The sequence below is a fragment of the Hemitrygon akajei genome, chromosome 20 (assembly GCF_048418815.1).
Source record: "Hemitrygon akajei chromosome 20, sHemAka1.3, whole genome shotgun sequence".
Classification (NCBI taxonomy): domain Eukaryota; kingdom Metazoa; phylum Chordata; class Chondrichthyes; order Myliobatiformes; family Dasyatidae; genus Hemitrygon; species Hemitrygon akajei.
Window position 1 is genome coordinate 35,108,475 of NC_133143.1, and position 17,542 is coordinate 35,126,016.

The following is a 17,542-nucleotide window of genomic DNA, read 5'->3' on the forward strand; positions in this document are numbered from 1 at the left end:
ATGACTTGAGAGCCTCTTCTGATTTATCACTTGTAATATATATGTATCTGGGTTGAAAATGTGATTAAATGTTCCTGTTAACATTGCAGAGGAAGAGGTTCACCCAGTGGATCTGAGTTCCCTTACAACTAAACTCCAACCAGGCATCAATACAATGGGATTTAAAGATGATCGGAGAAACAAAGCGTTGTCTGGTAAGACCTCTCCCCTGCTGCATCCTGAACTAATTTTTATGAATGGTTGTTCGAGATTCTGGAATAGGCTGGTAGATTGGGAGGTGCTATGAATAAAAGGAAGGAGAGAGAATGGAAATCTGTTGAATAGTCAGCCTCACATCAGCAGTCAGCAAAATGGTGGACTTCATGTTAGCCTGTTTAAAAGATCAGCCTAGTCTTTAATTAATCTATTTTATGGAATGTATACAGCAAGATAGGAAAGGAAAATTAGTGGATGTTAAAGAGTTGGAGCTGAAACTGGGTGACCTCCATATCATTTGGGAGGCTGAGGGGTTGATAGACAGGACATACAGAGAGGTAGTTACACCCCAGATGCAGGACACAGGTAACTAGGTGACCGTCAGGAGGAGAAAAAGAGATAGGCAGCCAGTGGAGAGTATCTTGGGGCCATTGCTGGAAACAACCACACAAAAGCCATAGATGTTAGTTAGGCTTTTGGCAGTGAGCCTGGCTCTTTGCCTTAGAAGGGAATGGGTGGGTGGGGGGGAGAAGAAGCAAGTTGTAGTGATAGGTGATTTGTTGGTTAGGGGAACAGAAAGGAGGTTCTGTGGATGAGAATGAGATTTCCTAATGGTATCTGGCCTCCCTTGCACCAGGGTCAGGGACATCTTAGATCGATTCCATAGCACTCTTAAATTGGGAGGGTGAGCAATCAGAGGTTGTAGTCCATGCATCCATTTATTCTATTCCTATCAGATCAGCAATGCTCCATATGTCATGGGGAGGAGGGGTGACGAGGTCCTGCAAAGTGAGTTCAGAGAGTTAGGTGTTAAAGTTAAAGGATAGGACCTCCAGGGACATGATCCCACAATTGCTACCTATGCCACATACCAGTGAGGCTAGAAATACGTGGCAATTGTGCAGGTGGGAGGGCTTCAGATTTTTGTATCATTGCGCTCTCTTCCAGAGAAGGTGGGACCTGTACAAGTAGGGACAGTTGACACCTGAACTGGAGGGGGACTACTATCGTAGTGGAAAGACTTGCTAAGGCTGCACAGAGGGGTTTAAACTAGAGTTGTAAGGGAATGGGAACCAGAGTGCTAGAACAGGTAGTGGAGTGGTTGTGGAGAAAGATGTTGTTAAGCTTGTATACAATGTCAGGAATCATAAGGTTGAGAATGCTGAGGCTTGTGGTGTAAACTGCGTATATTTCAATTCAAGGAGTATTGTAGGAAAGGTAGATAAGCTTAGAGCATGGATCAGCACGTGGAATTATGACTTTGTAGACATTAGTGAGACTTGGTTGCAGGAGGGGCGGAGCGGACAGCTCAATGTACTAGGGCTCCATTGTTTTATATGTGATAGAGCAGGTGGGGTTAAAGGGAGAAGGGGTGATGTTACTAGTCAGGGAAAATGTCATGGCAGTGCTCAGGCTGGAGAGCTCGTCTAGTAAGACTTTATAGGTAGAATTGAGGAATAAGAAATTTATGTCCACATTAATGAGATTATATTAAACATCACACAACAGTTCATGGGATTTAGAGAAGGAAGTTTGTAGAAAGGTTGCAGTCTGTTGCAAGAAACAAGGCTGTGATGGTAGGTGATTTTAACTTTCCACACATTGACTGAGGAATCCATACTGTAAAAGATCTGGATGGGAAAGTTTGTCAAATGTGTTCAGGAAAGTTTCCTTAATCAGTACACAGAAGTCCCAATGAGAGGATGCAATATTAGATGTCCTTTTAGGGAATGAGACAGGGCAGGTGATGCAAATTTGTAGGGGAACGCTTTGCATCTAGTGATCATAGTGCCATTAGTTTCAATGTAATTGTGGAAAAGGATGGGACTGGTCCTCAGATTGAGGTTCTAAATTGAAGAAAGGACAGTTTTGGGTATCAGAAAGAACCTAGCAAATGTGGATTGAGACATATTGTTTTCTGGCAAAGATGTACTTGGTAAGTGGGTCATCCAAAGTGAAATTCTGAGAGTATAGATTGTACGTTCTTTTCAGAATAAAAAAGCAAGGATAATGGATTTAGGGAATCTTGGTTTTCGAGAGATATTGAGGCACCAGTTAAGAAAAAGTAGGAGGTGCATAGCAGGAATAAGCAGGTAGGAACAAGTGAGATACTTGAGTATAAGAAATGCAAGAGAACACTTAAGGAGGAAATCAGGAAGGCTAAAAGAAGACATGAGGTTGCTCTAGCAGACAAGGTGATGGAGAATTCTAAGGGGTCCTACTAAGAGCAAAAGGATAGCAAGGGACAAAATTGGCCCTCTGGAAAATCAGAGTGGTAGTCTATGCATGGAGCCAAAAGAGATGGGGAGATCTTAAATGGAAGTCTTGCAACTATATTTACTTGAGAGATGGACACAGAGTCTGTAAGTAGTGAAGCAAAGCAGCACCGAGGTCATGGAACCTATACAAGTTATAGAGGAGGAACTGTTCACTGTCGTGAGGCAAATCAGGGTTGATAAATCCATAAGACCAGACAGGGTGTTCCCTTACACCCTGTGGGGCGCAAGTTAAAAAAATTGCAGGGGCCCTAACAGAATTGTTTAAAACATCCTTAGCCACAGGTGAAGTGCCAGAGGATTGGAGGATAGCTGATGTTCGATCTTTTAAGAAAGGCTCTAGGAATAAGCCAGGATTTATAGGCTGGTGAGTCTGACGTCAGTAGTGGAAAAGTTATTGGAAGGTATTCTAAGGGACTGGACATGTAAGTACTTGTATAGACAGGAACTGATTAGGAATAGTCAACATGGCTTTGTGGTAGGTCATATCTAACCAATCTTACAGAGTTTTCGAGGAAGTTACCAGAAAAGTTGAAGGTAAGGCAGTGGCTGTTGTCTACTTGGACTTTGGTGAGACCATTGAGAAGGTCCCACGTTAGGAGGTCGGTCAAAAGGTTGATCTGGAGGGCTAAAAGAAAACACAAGGCCCTTGGCATTCAAGATGGAGTAGTAAATTGGATTAGACATTGGCTTCGCAGGAGAAGTCAAAGAGTGGTAGTAGATGATTGCCCTTCTGACTGAAGGTCTGTGACTAGTGGTGTGCCACAGGGATGGGTGTTGGGTTTGTTGTTTATCATCTGTACAACAATCTGGATGATAATGTGGTAAAGTGGATCAGCAGATTTGTGCATGATACCAAGGTCGGGGATGTAAGTGAGCATCAAGAGGTCTGTCAAAGCTTGCAGCAGGATCTGCACTAGTTGGGAAAATGGCAGATGGAATTTAATGCAGACAAGTTGCATGAAGGGAGGACCAACTAGAGTAGGTGAAAGGGGTCACAAAGAAAGCTTTTAGCACATTAGCCTTCATAAATCAATATATTGAGTACAGGAGTTGGGAAGTTTTGTATTGTGTGCAGTTTTGGTCACCTACCTATAGGAAGGACATAAATAAGATTGAAAGAGTGCAGAGAAAATTTACTAGGATGTCACTGGTGCTTGACCTCAGTTACAGGGAAATGTTGAATAGGTTAGGACTTTATTACCTTGAACATAGAAGTTTGAGGGGATATTCGATAGCAGGATACAAAATAACGAGCAGATAGGTTAAACACAAGCAAGCTTTTTTCACTAAGTTGGGTGAGACTACAAATAGACGCCATGGTTTAAGGGTGAAAAGTGAAGTGTTTAAGGGGAACATTATGGGGAACTTCTTTACTTAGGGTGGTGAGAGTGTGAAACAAGCAGCCGGTGCAAGTGGTAATACAAATGTTTCTTGCTTTCATGTTTAATATGAAACATATTGAATGCAACAGCATTAAGACTTATCTTTATCCACTGCAGTTACTTATCTCAACTGTGTGTACACTGCACAGTCCATCCAAAACAACACCATCTTCCCAAATTTGACTCCAGAGGAGACAGAATTGCTGTATTCCACATATGGAGAAGAAACTGGGGTTCAGTGTGCCTTAAGGTAATACAAGTCATAGATACAAGCTATAGAGTAAGCATTTAGTTTTCAAAGTTCAAAGTAAATTTTATTAATTTCAAAGTACATACGTCACCATATACAGCCCTAGGATTAATTTTCCTGTGGGGTATACTCAGCAAGTCTAGAGAATAGTAACTATAACAGTATCAGTGAAATATCAATCAGAGTGCAGAAGACAAACAACTGTGCAAATGCAAATATAAATAAATAGCAATCAATATCAAGAACATGAGATAAAGAGTCCTTAATGGTCAGATCATTGGTTGTGGGAACATTTCAATAAGGCATCAAATGAGCGTAGTTATTCACTTTGATTAAAGAGCCTGATTGTTGATTACTTTAATATTGCGTGTAAAAAAAATACTTACAATCAAGTTGTAAACACAAGTAAATCAAGTCTAAGTCAAGTTTATTGTCATATGCCCTTAAATGTATGCACAGCTGAAGTGAAAAGCTTACTTGCAGCATCACAGGTACATAGTATATAAGCAGCAAAAACATAAACTATACACAATTGACAATTGTTAATTTATGAAATTTAACCACTTTAGTTGTTCCTTAATACCTAAATATGCAAGATATTTTAAAATGGTGAAATTATCTTGAACGACTTTGAATTGTCAAAAACTACCAGTGTATATTGGGAGTGAAACCACATCAATGAAGCCTTATTACCACTTGCTGCCCACTCAGCATTGCGAAAGGACTGTTAAGAGGAGGCTCTTGTTGCATGTTGCCATTGCCTGCTACATGTATGCATATGTTACTTGCCACCTATCAACTTCACATCCTACCTTATTTGAATGTGGATGGTCATGTGCTGTGGAGATCATTCTGACAGGCTGCATCACTGTCTGGTATGGAGGGGCTACTGCACAAGACCAAAAGAGGCTGCAGAGGGTTGTAAATCTAGACAGCTCCATCTTGGGTACTAGCCTACAAAGTATCCAGGACATATTCAAGGAGCAGTGTCTCAGAAAGGCAGTGTCCATTATTAAGGACCTCCAGCAGCCAGGACATGCCCTTTTCTCACTATTATCATCAGGTAGGAGATACAGAAGCCTGAAGGCACACACTCAGTGATTCAGGAACACTTCTTCCCCTCTGCCATCCAATTCCTAAATGGACATTGAACCCACAAACACTATCTTTTTTAATATATATTCTGGGTTATTTATTTATTTATTAAATTTTAGAAATTACAAGGAATAAATGTGATAATAAAATAGTAAGAAAAATAATGTTGACCCTCCCCTTAACCCTCCCCCCTTAACCCTTATCTAAAAAAAAATAGAAAGAAGAAAATGATTGCCTGGATATCGGAGGATCCCCACATGCTCCATGGAGTTCAAAATAATTTTGATATTTGTTTTTACTTTCCCCAATTACTATGGTTTTATCTTCAAAGGACCTGTGTATTTAATCCTAACTTTTGTAAGTATGGGAGCCAAATTTTCAAAAATATATCATATTCATTTCTTAGATTATATGTAATTTTTTCAAATGGGATACAACTATGTATTTCATTATTCCAATGATCCATAGTTAAATATAAATCAGATTTCCAACTAACTGCGATAACTTTTTTGGCTACTGCCAATGCAATTTTTATAAATTTTTTCTGATACTTGTTCAATTTAAGTTTCGGTATTGTCCCTTCAATGTCTCCTAATAAAAATAATAATAGACTATGCGGGAGTTGTACTCCAATAATTTGTTCCAATAAAAGTCTTAAATTTATCCAAAATGGTTGAATTTTAAAACAGGACCAGGTAGAATGTAAAAAAATATCAATTTCTTGACTACATCGAAAACATTGGTCAGACATATTTAAATTAAATCTATTTATTTTCTGTGGTGTTATATATAATTGATGTAAAAAATTATATTGTATTAATCTAAGTCGAACATTTATTTTATTTCTCATACTATCAGAACATAATCTTGACCAATTTTTTTCATCAATTTTAACATTCAGATCAGATTCCCATTTTTGTCTTGATTTGTGAATTCCTAACTTAATTGTTTGCTTTTGAATCAAATTATACATACAAGATATAAATTTTTTGATTTTCCCTTTCTGAATTAATATTTCTACTTCACTAGGTTTTGGCATCAACATTGTTTGTCCCAGCTTTTCTCGTAAATAGGCTTTTAATTGAAAATAACAGAAAAGAGTATTATTTGATATTTTATATTTATTTTTTAATTGATCAAACGACATCAATATACCTCCTTCAAAACAATCACCTATATATTTAATCCCCTTTTGGAACCAATTATGTAAAAGTTTATTATCCATTGTAAAAGGAATAAGCCTATTTTGAATTAAAGTTCTTTTTGCTAATAAAGATTTCTTTATCTCATCGTCCATATTTACCTTATTCCATAAATCAATGAAGTGTCTTAATATAGGAGATTCTTTTTTTTCCCGTATTCATTTGGATTCCCATTTATATATAAAATCCTCTGGTATATTTTCTCCTATCTTATCTAATTCTATTTTAATCCATGCCGATTTTTCTTCATCAAAAAAAGACGCAATAAATCTAAGTTGATTTGCTTTATAATAATTCTTAAAATTTGGAAGTTGTAACCCCCCCTAAATCAAATTTACATGTCAATTTTTCCAATGATATTCTTGACATCTTACCTTTCCAAAGAAATTTCCTTACATGTTTATTCAGTTCTTGAAAAAACTTCTGAGGTAATTGTATTGGTAAATTTTGAAATAAATATTGCAATCTAGGAAATATATTCATTTTTACAGCATTAACTCTACCTATTAATGTTATTGGTAACATCATCCATTTATCAAGATCCTTTTTTTTTAAATAATGGCAAATAGTTTTGTTTATATAAATTTTTAACGTCGTTATCAACTCTAATACCTAAATATTTTATCCCATTCATTAACCATCGAAATTGAGTTGCTAATCGACATTGATTATTATTTCCTTTGGTGAGGGGCAAAATTTCACTTTTATCCCAATTTACTTTATAACCTGATACTTTCCCATATTCTTCCAATCTAAAGGATAATCTTTGCAAGGATTGCAATGGGTTTGTTAAATAAATCAAAACATCATCAGCAAATAAATTAATCTTATATTCTTCTTGATTAACTCTAAAGCCCCCAATATCTGAATCTGTTCTAATTAATTCTGTTAATGGTTCTATTGCCAATACAAATAAAGCAGGTGATAATGGGCAGCCTTGTCTAGTTGACCTCGTTAAGCAAAATGGTGTTATATTCTGGTTTTTGCATGATTTTTAATCTATTCAGTATTACTGTAATTTACTTACTATTTTTTTCTTCTATATTATGTATTGCGTTGAACTGCTGCTGATGAGTTAACAAATTTCACGACGCATGCCAGTGATAATAAACCTGATTCTGATTCTTATTCATGAATCAAATGGTGCTGCTGTGCAGCATATTCCTAAAATGTAAAAAATGTCCAGCAGATGGCAGTAACAGTTAACATATAGAAGATAGTCTTGACTAAATTTCACTATGTATGTTTGCTGCTAGATTTTACATTTATTTTAGTAAATACTCAAGATTCTACACCGTCAAAATTCAGAAACAGCAGAAAATTGTACTATTGTGGCAGTGTGCTGCACGCAGCGCTGAAATAACGACACGGAGTCGGTAAACTGCAGTTACAAAAAGATTTTATTCGAACTTCGCGGCCTCGCTTTAAAGCCTTCCTGATCCCGCCCTCCCCGGGCGCGGATGCTGTAGGGGCACGTATTCACAGTCCTGCGCGGACTTTTCCCTTTGTTGGTGAAGCAGACTTGGCGCCCTTTTGGGACTGGCCTTTATGCCGGCGCACTGGCTATTTGTGAGCCGGTTCAAGTGTGCTAGGAAGTGGGTCGCCACATAACCCCCCCCCCAGAACCGGCGATACACCCTCCAATGTCCACAGTCTGGGCCGGACCCTGTTTGGGAGGTCTGCCTCTGCGCCACGGTGCCGGAAACTCGACCGGTTGCACCATGTCCACATGGGCCAGTTTGAGTCGGTCCACCGTGAAAACCTCCTCTCTCCCCCCAACGTCCAGCACGAACGTGGACCCGTTGTTCTTGATCACTGTAAACGGCCCCTCGTAGGGCCGCTGTAGTGGTGGCCGATGCCCGCCCCGTCGTACAAACACAAACTTACAGTTCTGCAGGTTGTGTTCTGCCTATGCTGCGAAGTGGGTATGGGGGCCAGGTTGCCGAGCCTCTTGTGTAGTCTGCCCAGGACTGCTGCGGGTTCTGCCTCGTGCCCCCTTGGGGCTGGTATGAACTCCCCGGGGACGACCAGGGGTGCGCCGTACACCAACTAGGACGACGAGGTGTGCAGATCGTCTTTGGGTGCCATGCAGATGCCTAGCAGGACCCAGGGAAGCTTGTCCACCCAGTTAGGCCCTTTCAGGCGGGTCATGAGAGCCGACTTCAGGTGACAGTGGAAATGCTCCACCAGGCCGTTCGACTGTGGGTGGTAGGCAGTTGTGTGGTGCAGCTGTGTCCCCAAAAGGCTGGCCATAGCTGACCACAGGCCAGAGGTGAACTGGGTGCCTCCGTCGGAGGTAATGTGGGCCGGTACACCAAAGCGGGATACCCAGGTGGCGATCAGCGCCCGGGCGCAAGATTCGGAGGTGGTGTCGGTGAGCGGGATCGCCTCTGGCCATCTGGTGAACCATTCCACGATAGTGAGGAGGTGCTGCGCTCCTCGCGACACTGGCAGGGGGCCCACGATATCCACATGAATGTGGTCAAAATGCCGGTGGGTGGGGTGGAACTGCTGCGGCAGAGCTTTGGTGTGCCACTGCACCTTGGCCGTCTGGCAGTGCATGCACGTTTTGGCCCATTCACTGACTTGCTTGTGGAGTCCATGCCAAACAAACCTGTTGGAGACCATCCGGACAGTTGTCCTGATGGAGGGGTGCGCTAAGTTATGAATGGAGTCGAAAATGCGCCGCCGCCAGGCTGCCGGGACGACGGGACGGGGTTGGCCGGTGGCGACGTCATAGAGTAGGGTCCTCTCACCTGGGCCTACGGGGAGGTCCTGGAGCTGCAAACCGGAGACTGCAATTCTGTAACTAGGGATCTCCTCGTCTGCCTGCTGCGCCTCTGCCAGCGCCTCAAAGTCTACCCCTTGGGAAAAGGCATGAATGTTAGGGCGAGAGAGTGCGTCCGCCATGACATTGTCCTTACCCGAGATGTGCCGGACATCTGTCGTGTATTCAGAGATGTAGGACAGATGGCGCTGCTGGCGGGACGACCAGGGATCGGACACCTTCGTGAACGTAAAGATAAGCGGCTTGTGGTCCGTGAACGCGGTGAAGGGCCTACCTTCTAAGAAGTACCTGAAATGCCGGATTGCCAGGTATAGCACCAACAGTTCCCGGTCGAAAGCACTGTATTTGAGCTCGGGTGGTCGCAAGTGTTTGCTGAAAAACGCCAGGGGTGGCCAGCAACCCTCGATGAGTTGCTCCAGTGCCCCACCGACTGCCGAGTTAGATGTGTCCACTGTGAGGGTGGTAGGGACATCCATTCTGGGGTGCACTAGCATCGCGGCGTTTGCTAAGGCTTCTTTCGTTTTAATGAAAGCGGTGGCGGACTCCTCGTCCCAGGTAATGTCCTTGCCCGGACCCGACATCAGGGCGAACAGGGGGCGCATGATTTGGGCAGCTGAAGGGAGGAAGCGGTGGTAGAAGTTTACCATACCCATGAATTCCTGAAGGCCTTTGATTGTGGTGGGTCAGGGGAAATGGCGGACTGCGTCTACCTTAGCGGGCAGAGGGGTTGTCCCATCTGTAGTGATCCTGTGGCCCAGGAAGTCGATGGTGCCGAGCCCGAACTGGCATTTGGCTGGGTTGATTGTCAGGCCGTATTCACTCAGTCGGGCGTAGAGTTGACGGAGGTGGGACAGATGCTCCTGACGACTGCTGCTGGCTATGAGGATGTCGTCCAAATAGATGAAAGCGAAGTCCAGGTCACGTCCCACCGCGTCCATTAACCGCTGAAACGTCTGTGCGGCATTCTTCAGGCCGAATGGCATGCGGAGGAACTCGAAAAGGCCGAACGGGGTGATGAGTGCCGTTTAGGGGACGTCGTCCGGATGCATCGGGGTTTGATGGTATCTCCGGACAAGGTCTACTTTGGAGAAGATCCGTGCGCCGTGCAGATTTGCTGCAAAGTCCTGAATGTGCGGCACAGGGTAGCGGTCCGGTGTTGTAGCCTTGTTCAGCCTGCGGTAGTTGCCGCATGGTCTCCAACCCCCTGTTGCTTTGGGCACCATGTGCAGCGGGGAGGCCCATGGGCTGTTGGACCGCCGTATGATCCCCAATTCCTCCATCCTCTTGAACTCCTTCGCCAGTTGGAGCTTGTCCGGGGGGAGCCTTCGTGCGCTGGCATGGGGGGTGGTCCCTGGGTCGGGATGTGGTGCTGTACGCCATGTCTGGGCATGGCTGCCTTGAACTGCGGTGCCAGAACTGATGGGAAATCCGCCAGGACTTTGGTGAAGTCGTTGTCGGACAGTGTGATGGAGTCGAGGTTTGGGGCTGGCAACTGGGCTTCACCCAGAGAGAACGTCTGAAAGGTCTGGGCATGGACCAGTCTCTGCCTTGGCAGGTCGACCAGTAGGCTGTGAGACCGCAAAAAATCCGCACCCAGAAGCGGTTGGGCTACGGCGGCCAGTGTGAAGTCCCACGTGAACCGGCTGGAGCCGAACTGTAGCTGCACCGTACGGGTGCCGTAGGTCCTTACTGTGCTGCAGTTCGCGACCCTCAGGGTGGGACCTGGTGCCCTGTTGCGGGTGTCGTAACTTGACAGAGGTAAGAAGCTGATCTTGGTACCGGTGTCGACCAAAAAACGGCGTCCCGACCACTTGTCCCACACATACAGGAAGCTATCCCGATGGCCAGCCGCCGTAACCATCAGCGGCGGCTGGCCCTGGCGTTTCCCGTGAACTTGCAGGGCGGGCGACAGCGACGGGCTTCTGCACCCCACCGCTGGTGGTAGAAGCACCATTGTTCGTTGGTCTCCTCACCCCTGCCTCTGGGGTTAGCGGGCTCTGTGGCCGGGCCTGGTCTGGTCTGCTGCTGGGACCGTGGCCTGGTGATCTGTGCGACGGACGCCCCACTCTCCTTCTTGACGTTCCACAGCCGGGGGTCGCTGAAATCCGCTTCGGACAGCAGCAGGCGTATGTCCTCGGGCAGCTGCTCCAGGAATGCCTCAAACATGAGGCAGGGCTTGTGTCCTCCGGCCAGAGACACCATCTCATTCATTAAAGCCGATGGAGGTCTGTCTCCCAAACCATCCAGGTGCAGTAAGCGGGCAGCCCGCTTGCGCCGTGACAGTCCGAAAGTCCTTATGAGCAGGGCTTTGAATTCCGTGTATTTGCCGTCCGTTGGGGGAGACTGTATGAACTCCTCAACCTGGGCCGCTGTGTCCTGGTCGAGGGAGCTCACCACGTAGTAGTAACATGTGTCCTCCGAGGTTATCTGCCGAACGTGGAATTGGGCTTCTGCTTGCTGGAACCATAGGTGAGGTCGCAGCGTCCAGAAGCTTGGCAGTTTCAACAAAACTGCATGAACAGATGCGGCATTGGTCATCTTCGGCCCAAATATTGTTTGGGCCGTCGGGGTCACCAATTGTAGCGGTGTGCTACATGCAGCGCTGAAATAACGACATGGAGTCGGTAAACTGCAGTTACAAAAAGATTTTATTCGAACTTCGCGGCCTCGCTTTAAAGCCTTCCTGATCCCGCCCTCCCCGGGCGCGGATGCTGTAGGGGGCACGTATTCACAGTCCTGTCCCGCGCGCGGATGCTGTAGGGGGCACATATTCACAGTCCCGCGCGGGCTTTTCTCCTTGCTGGTGAAGCAGACTTGGCGCCCTTTTGGGACTGGCCTTTATGCCGGCGCGCTGGCTATTTGTGAGCCGGTTCGAGTGCGCTAGGAAGTGGGTCGCCACACTATGACATTTTAAGTTTTGAATGTAATTTTGCAGGTTTTTTTTAAAGGAGAGTCTAAATTTCCTTACCATTGTGTATTTTTTTAAAAATTTTCTGCAGTTTGCAAGAGTTTGTTAAAGATTGTGGAAGCTCCACAAAGAAAATGGTTGATGATTTATTGAATCAAATCACAGCAGGGGAACATTCCAAGACCGTCTACCACTTATCACAGGTAAGAACAACTTTGCGTGGCTGTAATAGACATTGATAAGGACTGCAGGTTATCTAGTGGATCATGCAACATCTCTAGAAGAGTGCAAAATTTGTTTGATTTAATAAGGCATTGGAATATCCACCTTTCTAGCACAGCTCCAGAGTGGATTCAAGTTGCGCAACTAAGCGTAGCCGTTTGCATTTGGACAAATATCTACAATGATACTTATGGCTGGCAGGGTCAGAATTTATTCCCCATTCCCAATTGCATTTGAGAATGTGGCGCTGCCCAGTTGGATTGCCACTGTCTTTTGAGAAAGACACTCCCGTAGTGCAGTTCTATTACTCAGAACCACTGACAATGAAAGGAAATGAATAATTTGCCAAAAAGGGTAATATACCTTATGTTTTATGGAACAGCTTGCATTCCCATGCTCTGCAGCCCCTGCTCTTCTGAGCATTTGATGCCACAGATCTATTTTGAAGAATCGAGGTTAGTGCCACTCAGAGACCCCTTTAACAAATGGCTGCACTTCATAGCTGAGACCAGGAAATCCTGTTTTTTTAATATATGCAGGCAGTAATTAGAACATGTAGTTTGCTGCCATTTGCATTGATTGGAATGAAAAGTATTGATTTGACCTGGACAGGCCTATCCCAGAACCTATGAAAGAAAGAGACAGAAGATTATGCTGGCAGATTAGGAAGTAAAAACTGATGTGTAGCATAAATATTGCAAAAAGCAATTGAGCTGTATGAACTACAAAAACTTTATAATATTTTAACAGTGTTTGAATCCTTTCTTTTTCAGAAAAGAAATATTGAGCAAAAAACAAATAAAGATACCAAACTGAATCTTGATGAAGTGCAGGTGCGTGGCTTGCCGTAAGATTTTCTTTACAGGAAACTGAAAATTTGATATCAATACTAACCATGAGATGCAAATGAAGTCATGATGGCAAACTAGTTAAAACATTGAAATTGAGTAGGTAGAACCTCTGGCAAACACCTCCTTTTGTTGCTCCTGAAAATCTGAAGATATTCCCACTGACTAGCATTGCCACTGTTTTCACAAGATAAATGGGTCAAAGGGTTACAACTGTTGAGACTTTGACACCTCTGTTTTTCACTGGGAAGATTATTTTTAGAAACTTGTGTAGTTTCCTGCAAGGCCCCCCCCCCCCCCCCCCCCAGTGTAGGAAGTACTCACAGAGTGTCATGAAACAACAGCGACATGATTTTTTCTCAGCCAGGCACATTTGGGGGAAAAAACATCGAGAACACCTGAAGCTCTGTTTAGCCTTCCTTGATATGACTAAAGCCTTTGACTGTCTTTCATAAAGTGAGAGTCAATTGAATATCCTTAAGAGTACCAAACAAATTTACCTCAGTTTCAAGATTCTTCTACAAATCAGGTGATTGCTTCCATCCTGTGCAACAGATCTCCGTGTAAGCCAGTTGCCAATGGAAATGGCGCACAGCAGGGTAATAGCTTATAATATTAGACTGATGCTATTGTCATCTCTGTGCAAGAACCAAAGTAACTTTGGTGCTGATTGATTGAACTCTGGTATGCAGACAATTGTTTTTAGTTGCACATCAAAAGAAGATCTACAAGCAGCTTTTAACTATTTCTTCGAGGTTTACAATATCCCAAGCAAGCCCTAAACATCAGCAAAACAGTTCTCCACCAGCCTACCTGATCAGACTCAGGAAAAATTAATCTATATTGATGGTAACTCTATTTTAGAACACTTTACCTACATAAGCAGCCATTTCTGGCAGAGGCTAAACACGTAGTTGTGGATAGTAGGTGTAGATTCAATTGTGCTAGCCTTTCCTGCAGCTGTTGTCATATGGTGGTAACATCCCTGGCATTATTCCAGCTTTACAAAGCAATGAATCTCTATTTCAGTCTTTCACATCCTCTGTTTTCTAATTCAAGTGTATTTATCTTTTCTGCTACTGCTTCAATGCCTCAACTATGTTTTTTGTAGGCTCCAGCTATTTTTATAAAAGAGGAACCCAAGATGCAACCTGTCTGTACAGAGATATCAAAGCCAATAATGGTAAGAGAATTAGAATGTACAGTAACTATAATAAAAACACCACAAGTAATAAATTTGACTAAAAGACTTAGCTTATTCATGCCTTTCACAAGTTCAAGACTACTGAACCCACTTTAGATCACATTAAGTACTTTAAAAAGTGACGGGTGTATTTAGTGGCCAGTTTGCTTGGAATAAGCTCTCATAATGAACAGAAGGTAGGATGATGCTATAATATAGAACAGTGAAATCATTCAGTTCCATTAAGTATAACATACATTTGTCCAAAATGTTTAATTTTTAAAGAGGTGGGTTTTTTGTTTTTAGGGAAATTTGGGTAGGTCTTGTGAAGATAGTGGAACTGTCTGGTACTTTAGTTTGAGAATTAAGCTGATAGATGTAGCATGGAAATTATTTCATCCCGTCATAGAGATCTATAACGCTCAGAACATGCACAACATTCTGTGGCTGTTGAGCTAATGATATCAGACGTGATGGCCAATCCTATGACCATGACTGTGGTTATTTGTTTAGAAGCTGCTGAGCAAAAAAAAATGTCACACTGGTGAAGTGCCCAACAACCACTGAATGTTTCAGCAGCAACTGTTGCCCATGGGAAATGAATGGAGAGGGATGGGTTGGGGGAAAGCTGTTTATATATCTATAAATGTCTTGATCAAAATGTTTAATAGCTTGGAAGAAAAAATACCTTCAGAAAGTACAAAAGTATTTTTTGAGAACTGTGCACATAAAATTCAGGTGAGGGATAGGCAGTTTAGGAAGCTGAAATGCAAAACTTTATTATGAATGTTGGACTTGCATCTTGTATGAAATATTTAAGCACAAAGTTAAATAGGATTATATATTTGCCACCTACAAATCTGCAAAAGTTAATTTTTAAGAAAAAATTAACTCACAGTTGGTCGATTAGCAGCTCAGCAAAGTCAATATGTCACTTCATTAGAATTCAATGTTTCACTTTTCAGTTATCCATTATTTAGTTGATGATATTTATTCTGCTTTCTAATATACATTATTGATCAAGAAGGCCAATTTGGGCCAATTCTTTTAGTAATGGCGAATCAGCAGAGTGTTTCAAGAGCAGGCTTGTGAGAAATACGTAACTATATTTGCACGTATTACCTGGTTTTGGAAAGATCTTCATCTTCCTGAATTAAGACTACTTAACAAAAGTTTATCTGTATTACTGGGTTAATGCAAGTGGATCTTAAGTATTGTGTAGAGTATTTTCAAACTGGAAAGTGGTATATTTATCTAGAACTTATGAGAGTTACTGGTTAATAATCAAGGTTCCATGCTATGATTTTAAAAATTGTACTTTGTTCTTTGCTATAGGCCGGAGAGGCAAATGGGAGTACAGGCGACAACCGGCCTGGTCTGGATTTCATTCCTGTAAAGTCTTATTCTGATGTTTCTTTAGATATTTCTTTACTGAACTCGCTAGGTAAGTGCATGTTGCACTTGGAACATGGCCTTTCATGTTGGTTGGTTCCATCTTAATCCTAACGTAAACAGCAACCATCAAATAAAGAAACACTTTTTCATAAGAGTCATGAATATTCAAACCTTTTCCTTAGGGGAAGTAATCTTATGAAACCAAAAGTAGATCATCTTATTGCAAAGTCTTAATTGGGATTGCCAGAATTAACTTCTGCTTTTCATTGTCACATATGATGGACTGGAGTATATTTAAACTTTGCTCAACTTCTGAGGGATGCTGTCAACAGGGCTTGATGGAAGTTTCTCAACAGTGTCATCTTGGCCTTCATATAATCTAACAATTTCAGTAATGCAAGCAGGTGAACTAATAGAAGCATGAAGGTATTTATGTTGCAATAGTATTTTTTTTAAATTAGCAAAACTATGATATGCTGACTTTACAACTCGCATTGAGTTGGAATAAACATTGAGCTATTGAGTTTCTTAAGGATGTAGTGTACACTCTGTTTACTTGCAATTTGTGTCAAGAACACGAAATGGAGTTTTTATTGACTGCGTAAAAATTACCAATACCGAACAGTAAATTCAAAGCAGTTTCTCTGAGTTGTTTTAATTTTGGCCTTCATAGTTAATTTGCAAAATTAATACCTTTTGATGTCTGTTGGAATTGCTGTTTCTTACAGGCACATCTTTTTCTGATCTATGGAATTTTCAGGTCTTCTCAAATGAGAATTTCTTGCTTGATTTTTTGTTGTTGCTTTCCTGTATTATTTCTTGAACAGTAGAGCTAACATTCATCTTAGTTTTCACAGCACTGCAGATCCAATACTAAATAATTTATGTGCTTCAGTAGGTTGAAAACTTCTCATTCTGAATCATTTCAGCAAAAAGTAATGTCCAACATTGGCAGATTTTATATGATTATAGATAAAATATTTACCTAACAAAATCCAAACAGTGAAATACTGTGACTTCTGTAAATTGTTTAGTTATTTGATTAGCTCATTAAGTTACCCTGGAATACAACTTTGAAACCAGTTGACACAGTTGAGTTGAAAGTCACTCTCTTCATGTCTGCATTGTTTCCATTAAAAAAAATTGAGTTGGCAATCATGTTGCTGATGCGTTTGATTTGTAGATTGATCTGGGATCTGTAATTTGTTTACTAACTGAGCAATGTTCCTCATTAGGCCAGATAATAACTGGTTTCTTATAGTAATGGTGGTTACTGAAATGAGAAATGTTTTATTTCTCACTTCTAACAACCTGTTCTAATGAGCAGAAAAATTCCTGGTTTTCTGGGAAAAAAAGCTTTTATATTTTGCTCATTTGTGCAGACAGAATTTTATTTACCTTATCCCTTGAGAGTTTAACCAGCTTTCTAAAGCTACTTAAACTGTACTTTAATTTAAAATTTGTCACATTTTAGGGAAAGTAGTGAAGAAGGAGCCTGATCACGATGATAACCAGAGAAATCTAGATGAGACCACCAAATTGTTGCAGGATTTGCATGAGGCTCAGACAGAACGTGTCGGTTCCCGACCTTCTTCAAATCTCAGCTCAATCTCCAGCAACTCCGACCGTGAGCAGCACCACCTAGGTATAAGCTAAGTTAAAATAATTTTGGTCCAGTCTGCACCTGATGAATATAAATAGATTATTCTTCAGTAATGTTTCAACAAAACCCTCTTTAGCTGTTTGGGGAAAAGTATGCAATATTTGTGTCTCAGCATGTTCTGCCCTACTGTAG

General features: G+C 42.2%; 1 protein-coding gene across 5 annotated transcripts in view; it reads left to right on the top strand.

Annotated features, from left to right (window-relative positions):
* brd9 (bromodomain containing 9) overlaps window positions 1–17,542 on the top strand; it is a 71,500-nt gene that overhangs the window by 33,205 nt on the left and 20,753 nt on the right. For 4 of the 5 annotated variants that reach the window (XM_073024152.1, XM_073024153.1, XM_073024154.1 and 1 more), the window contains exons 10-16: window positions 90–194; window positions 3,974–4,106; window positions 12,191–12,302; window positions 13,095–13,154; window positions 14,281–14,352; window positions 15,688–15,796; window positions 17,222–17,392. In XM_073024152.1, the coding sequence (XP_072880253.1) occupies window positions 90–194; window positions 3,974–4,106; window positions 12,191–12,302; window positions 13,095–13,154; window positions 14,281–14,352; window positions 15,688–15,796; window positions 17,222–17,392 (762 nt within the window). The remainder of the gene's footprint in view (window positions 1–89; window positions 195–3,973; window positions 4,107–12,190; window positions 12,303–13,094; window positions 13,155–14,280; window positions 14,353–15,687; window positions 15,797–17,221; window positions 17,393–17,542) is intronic. The other variant, XM_073024156.1, reaches the window with a different exon arrangement.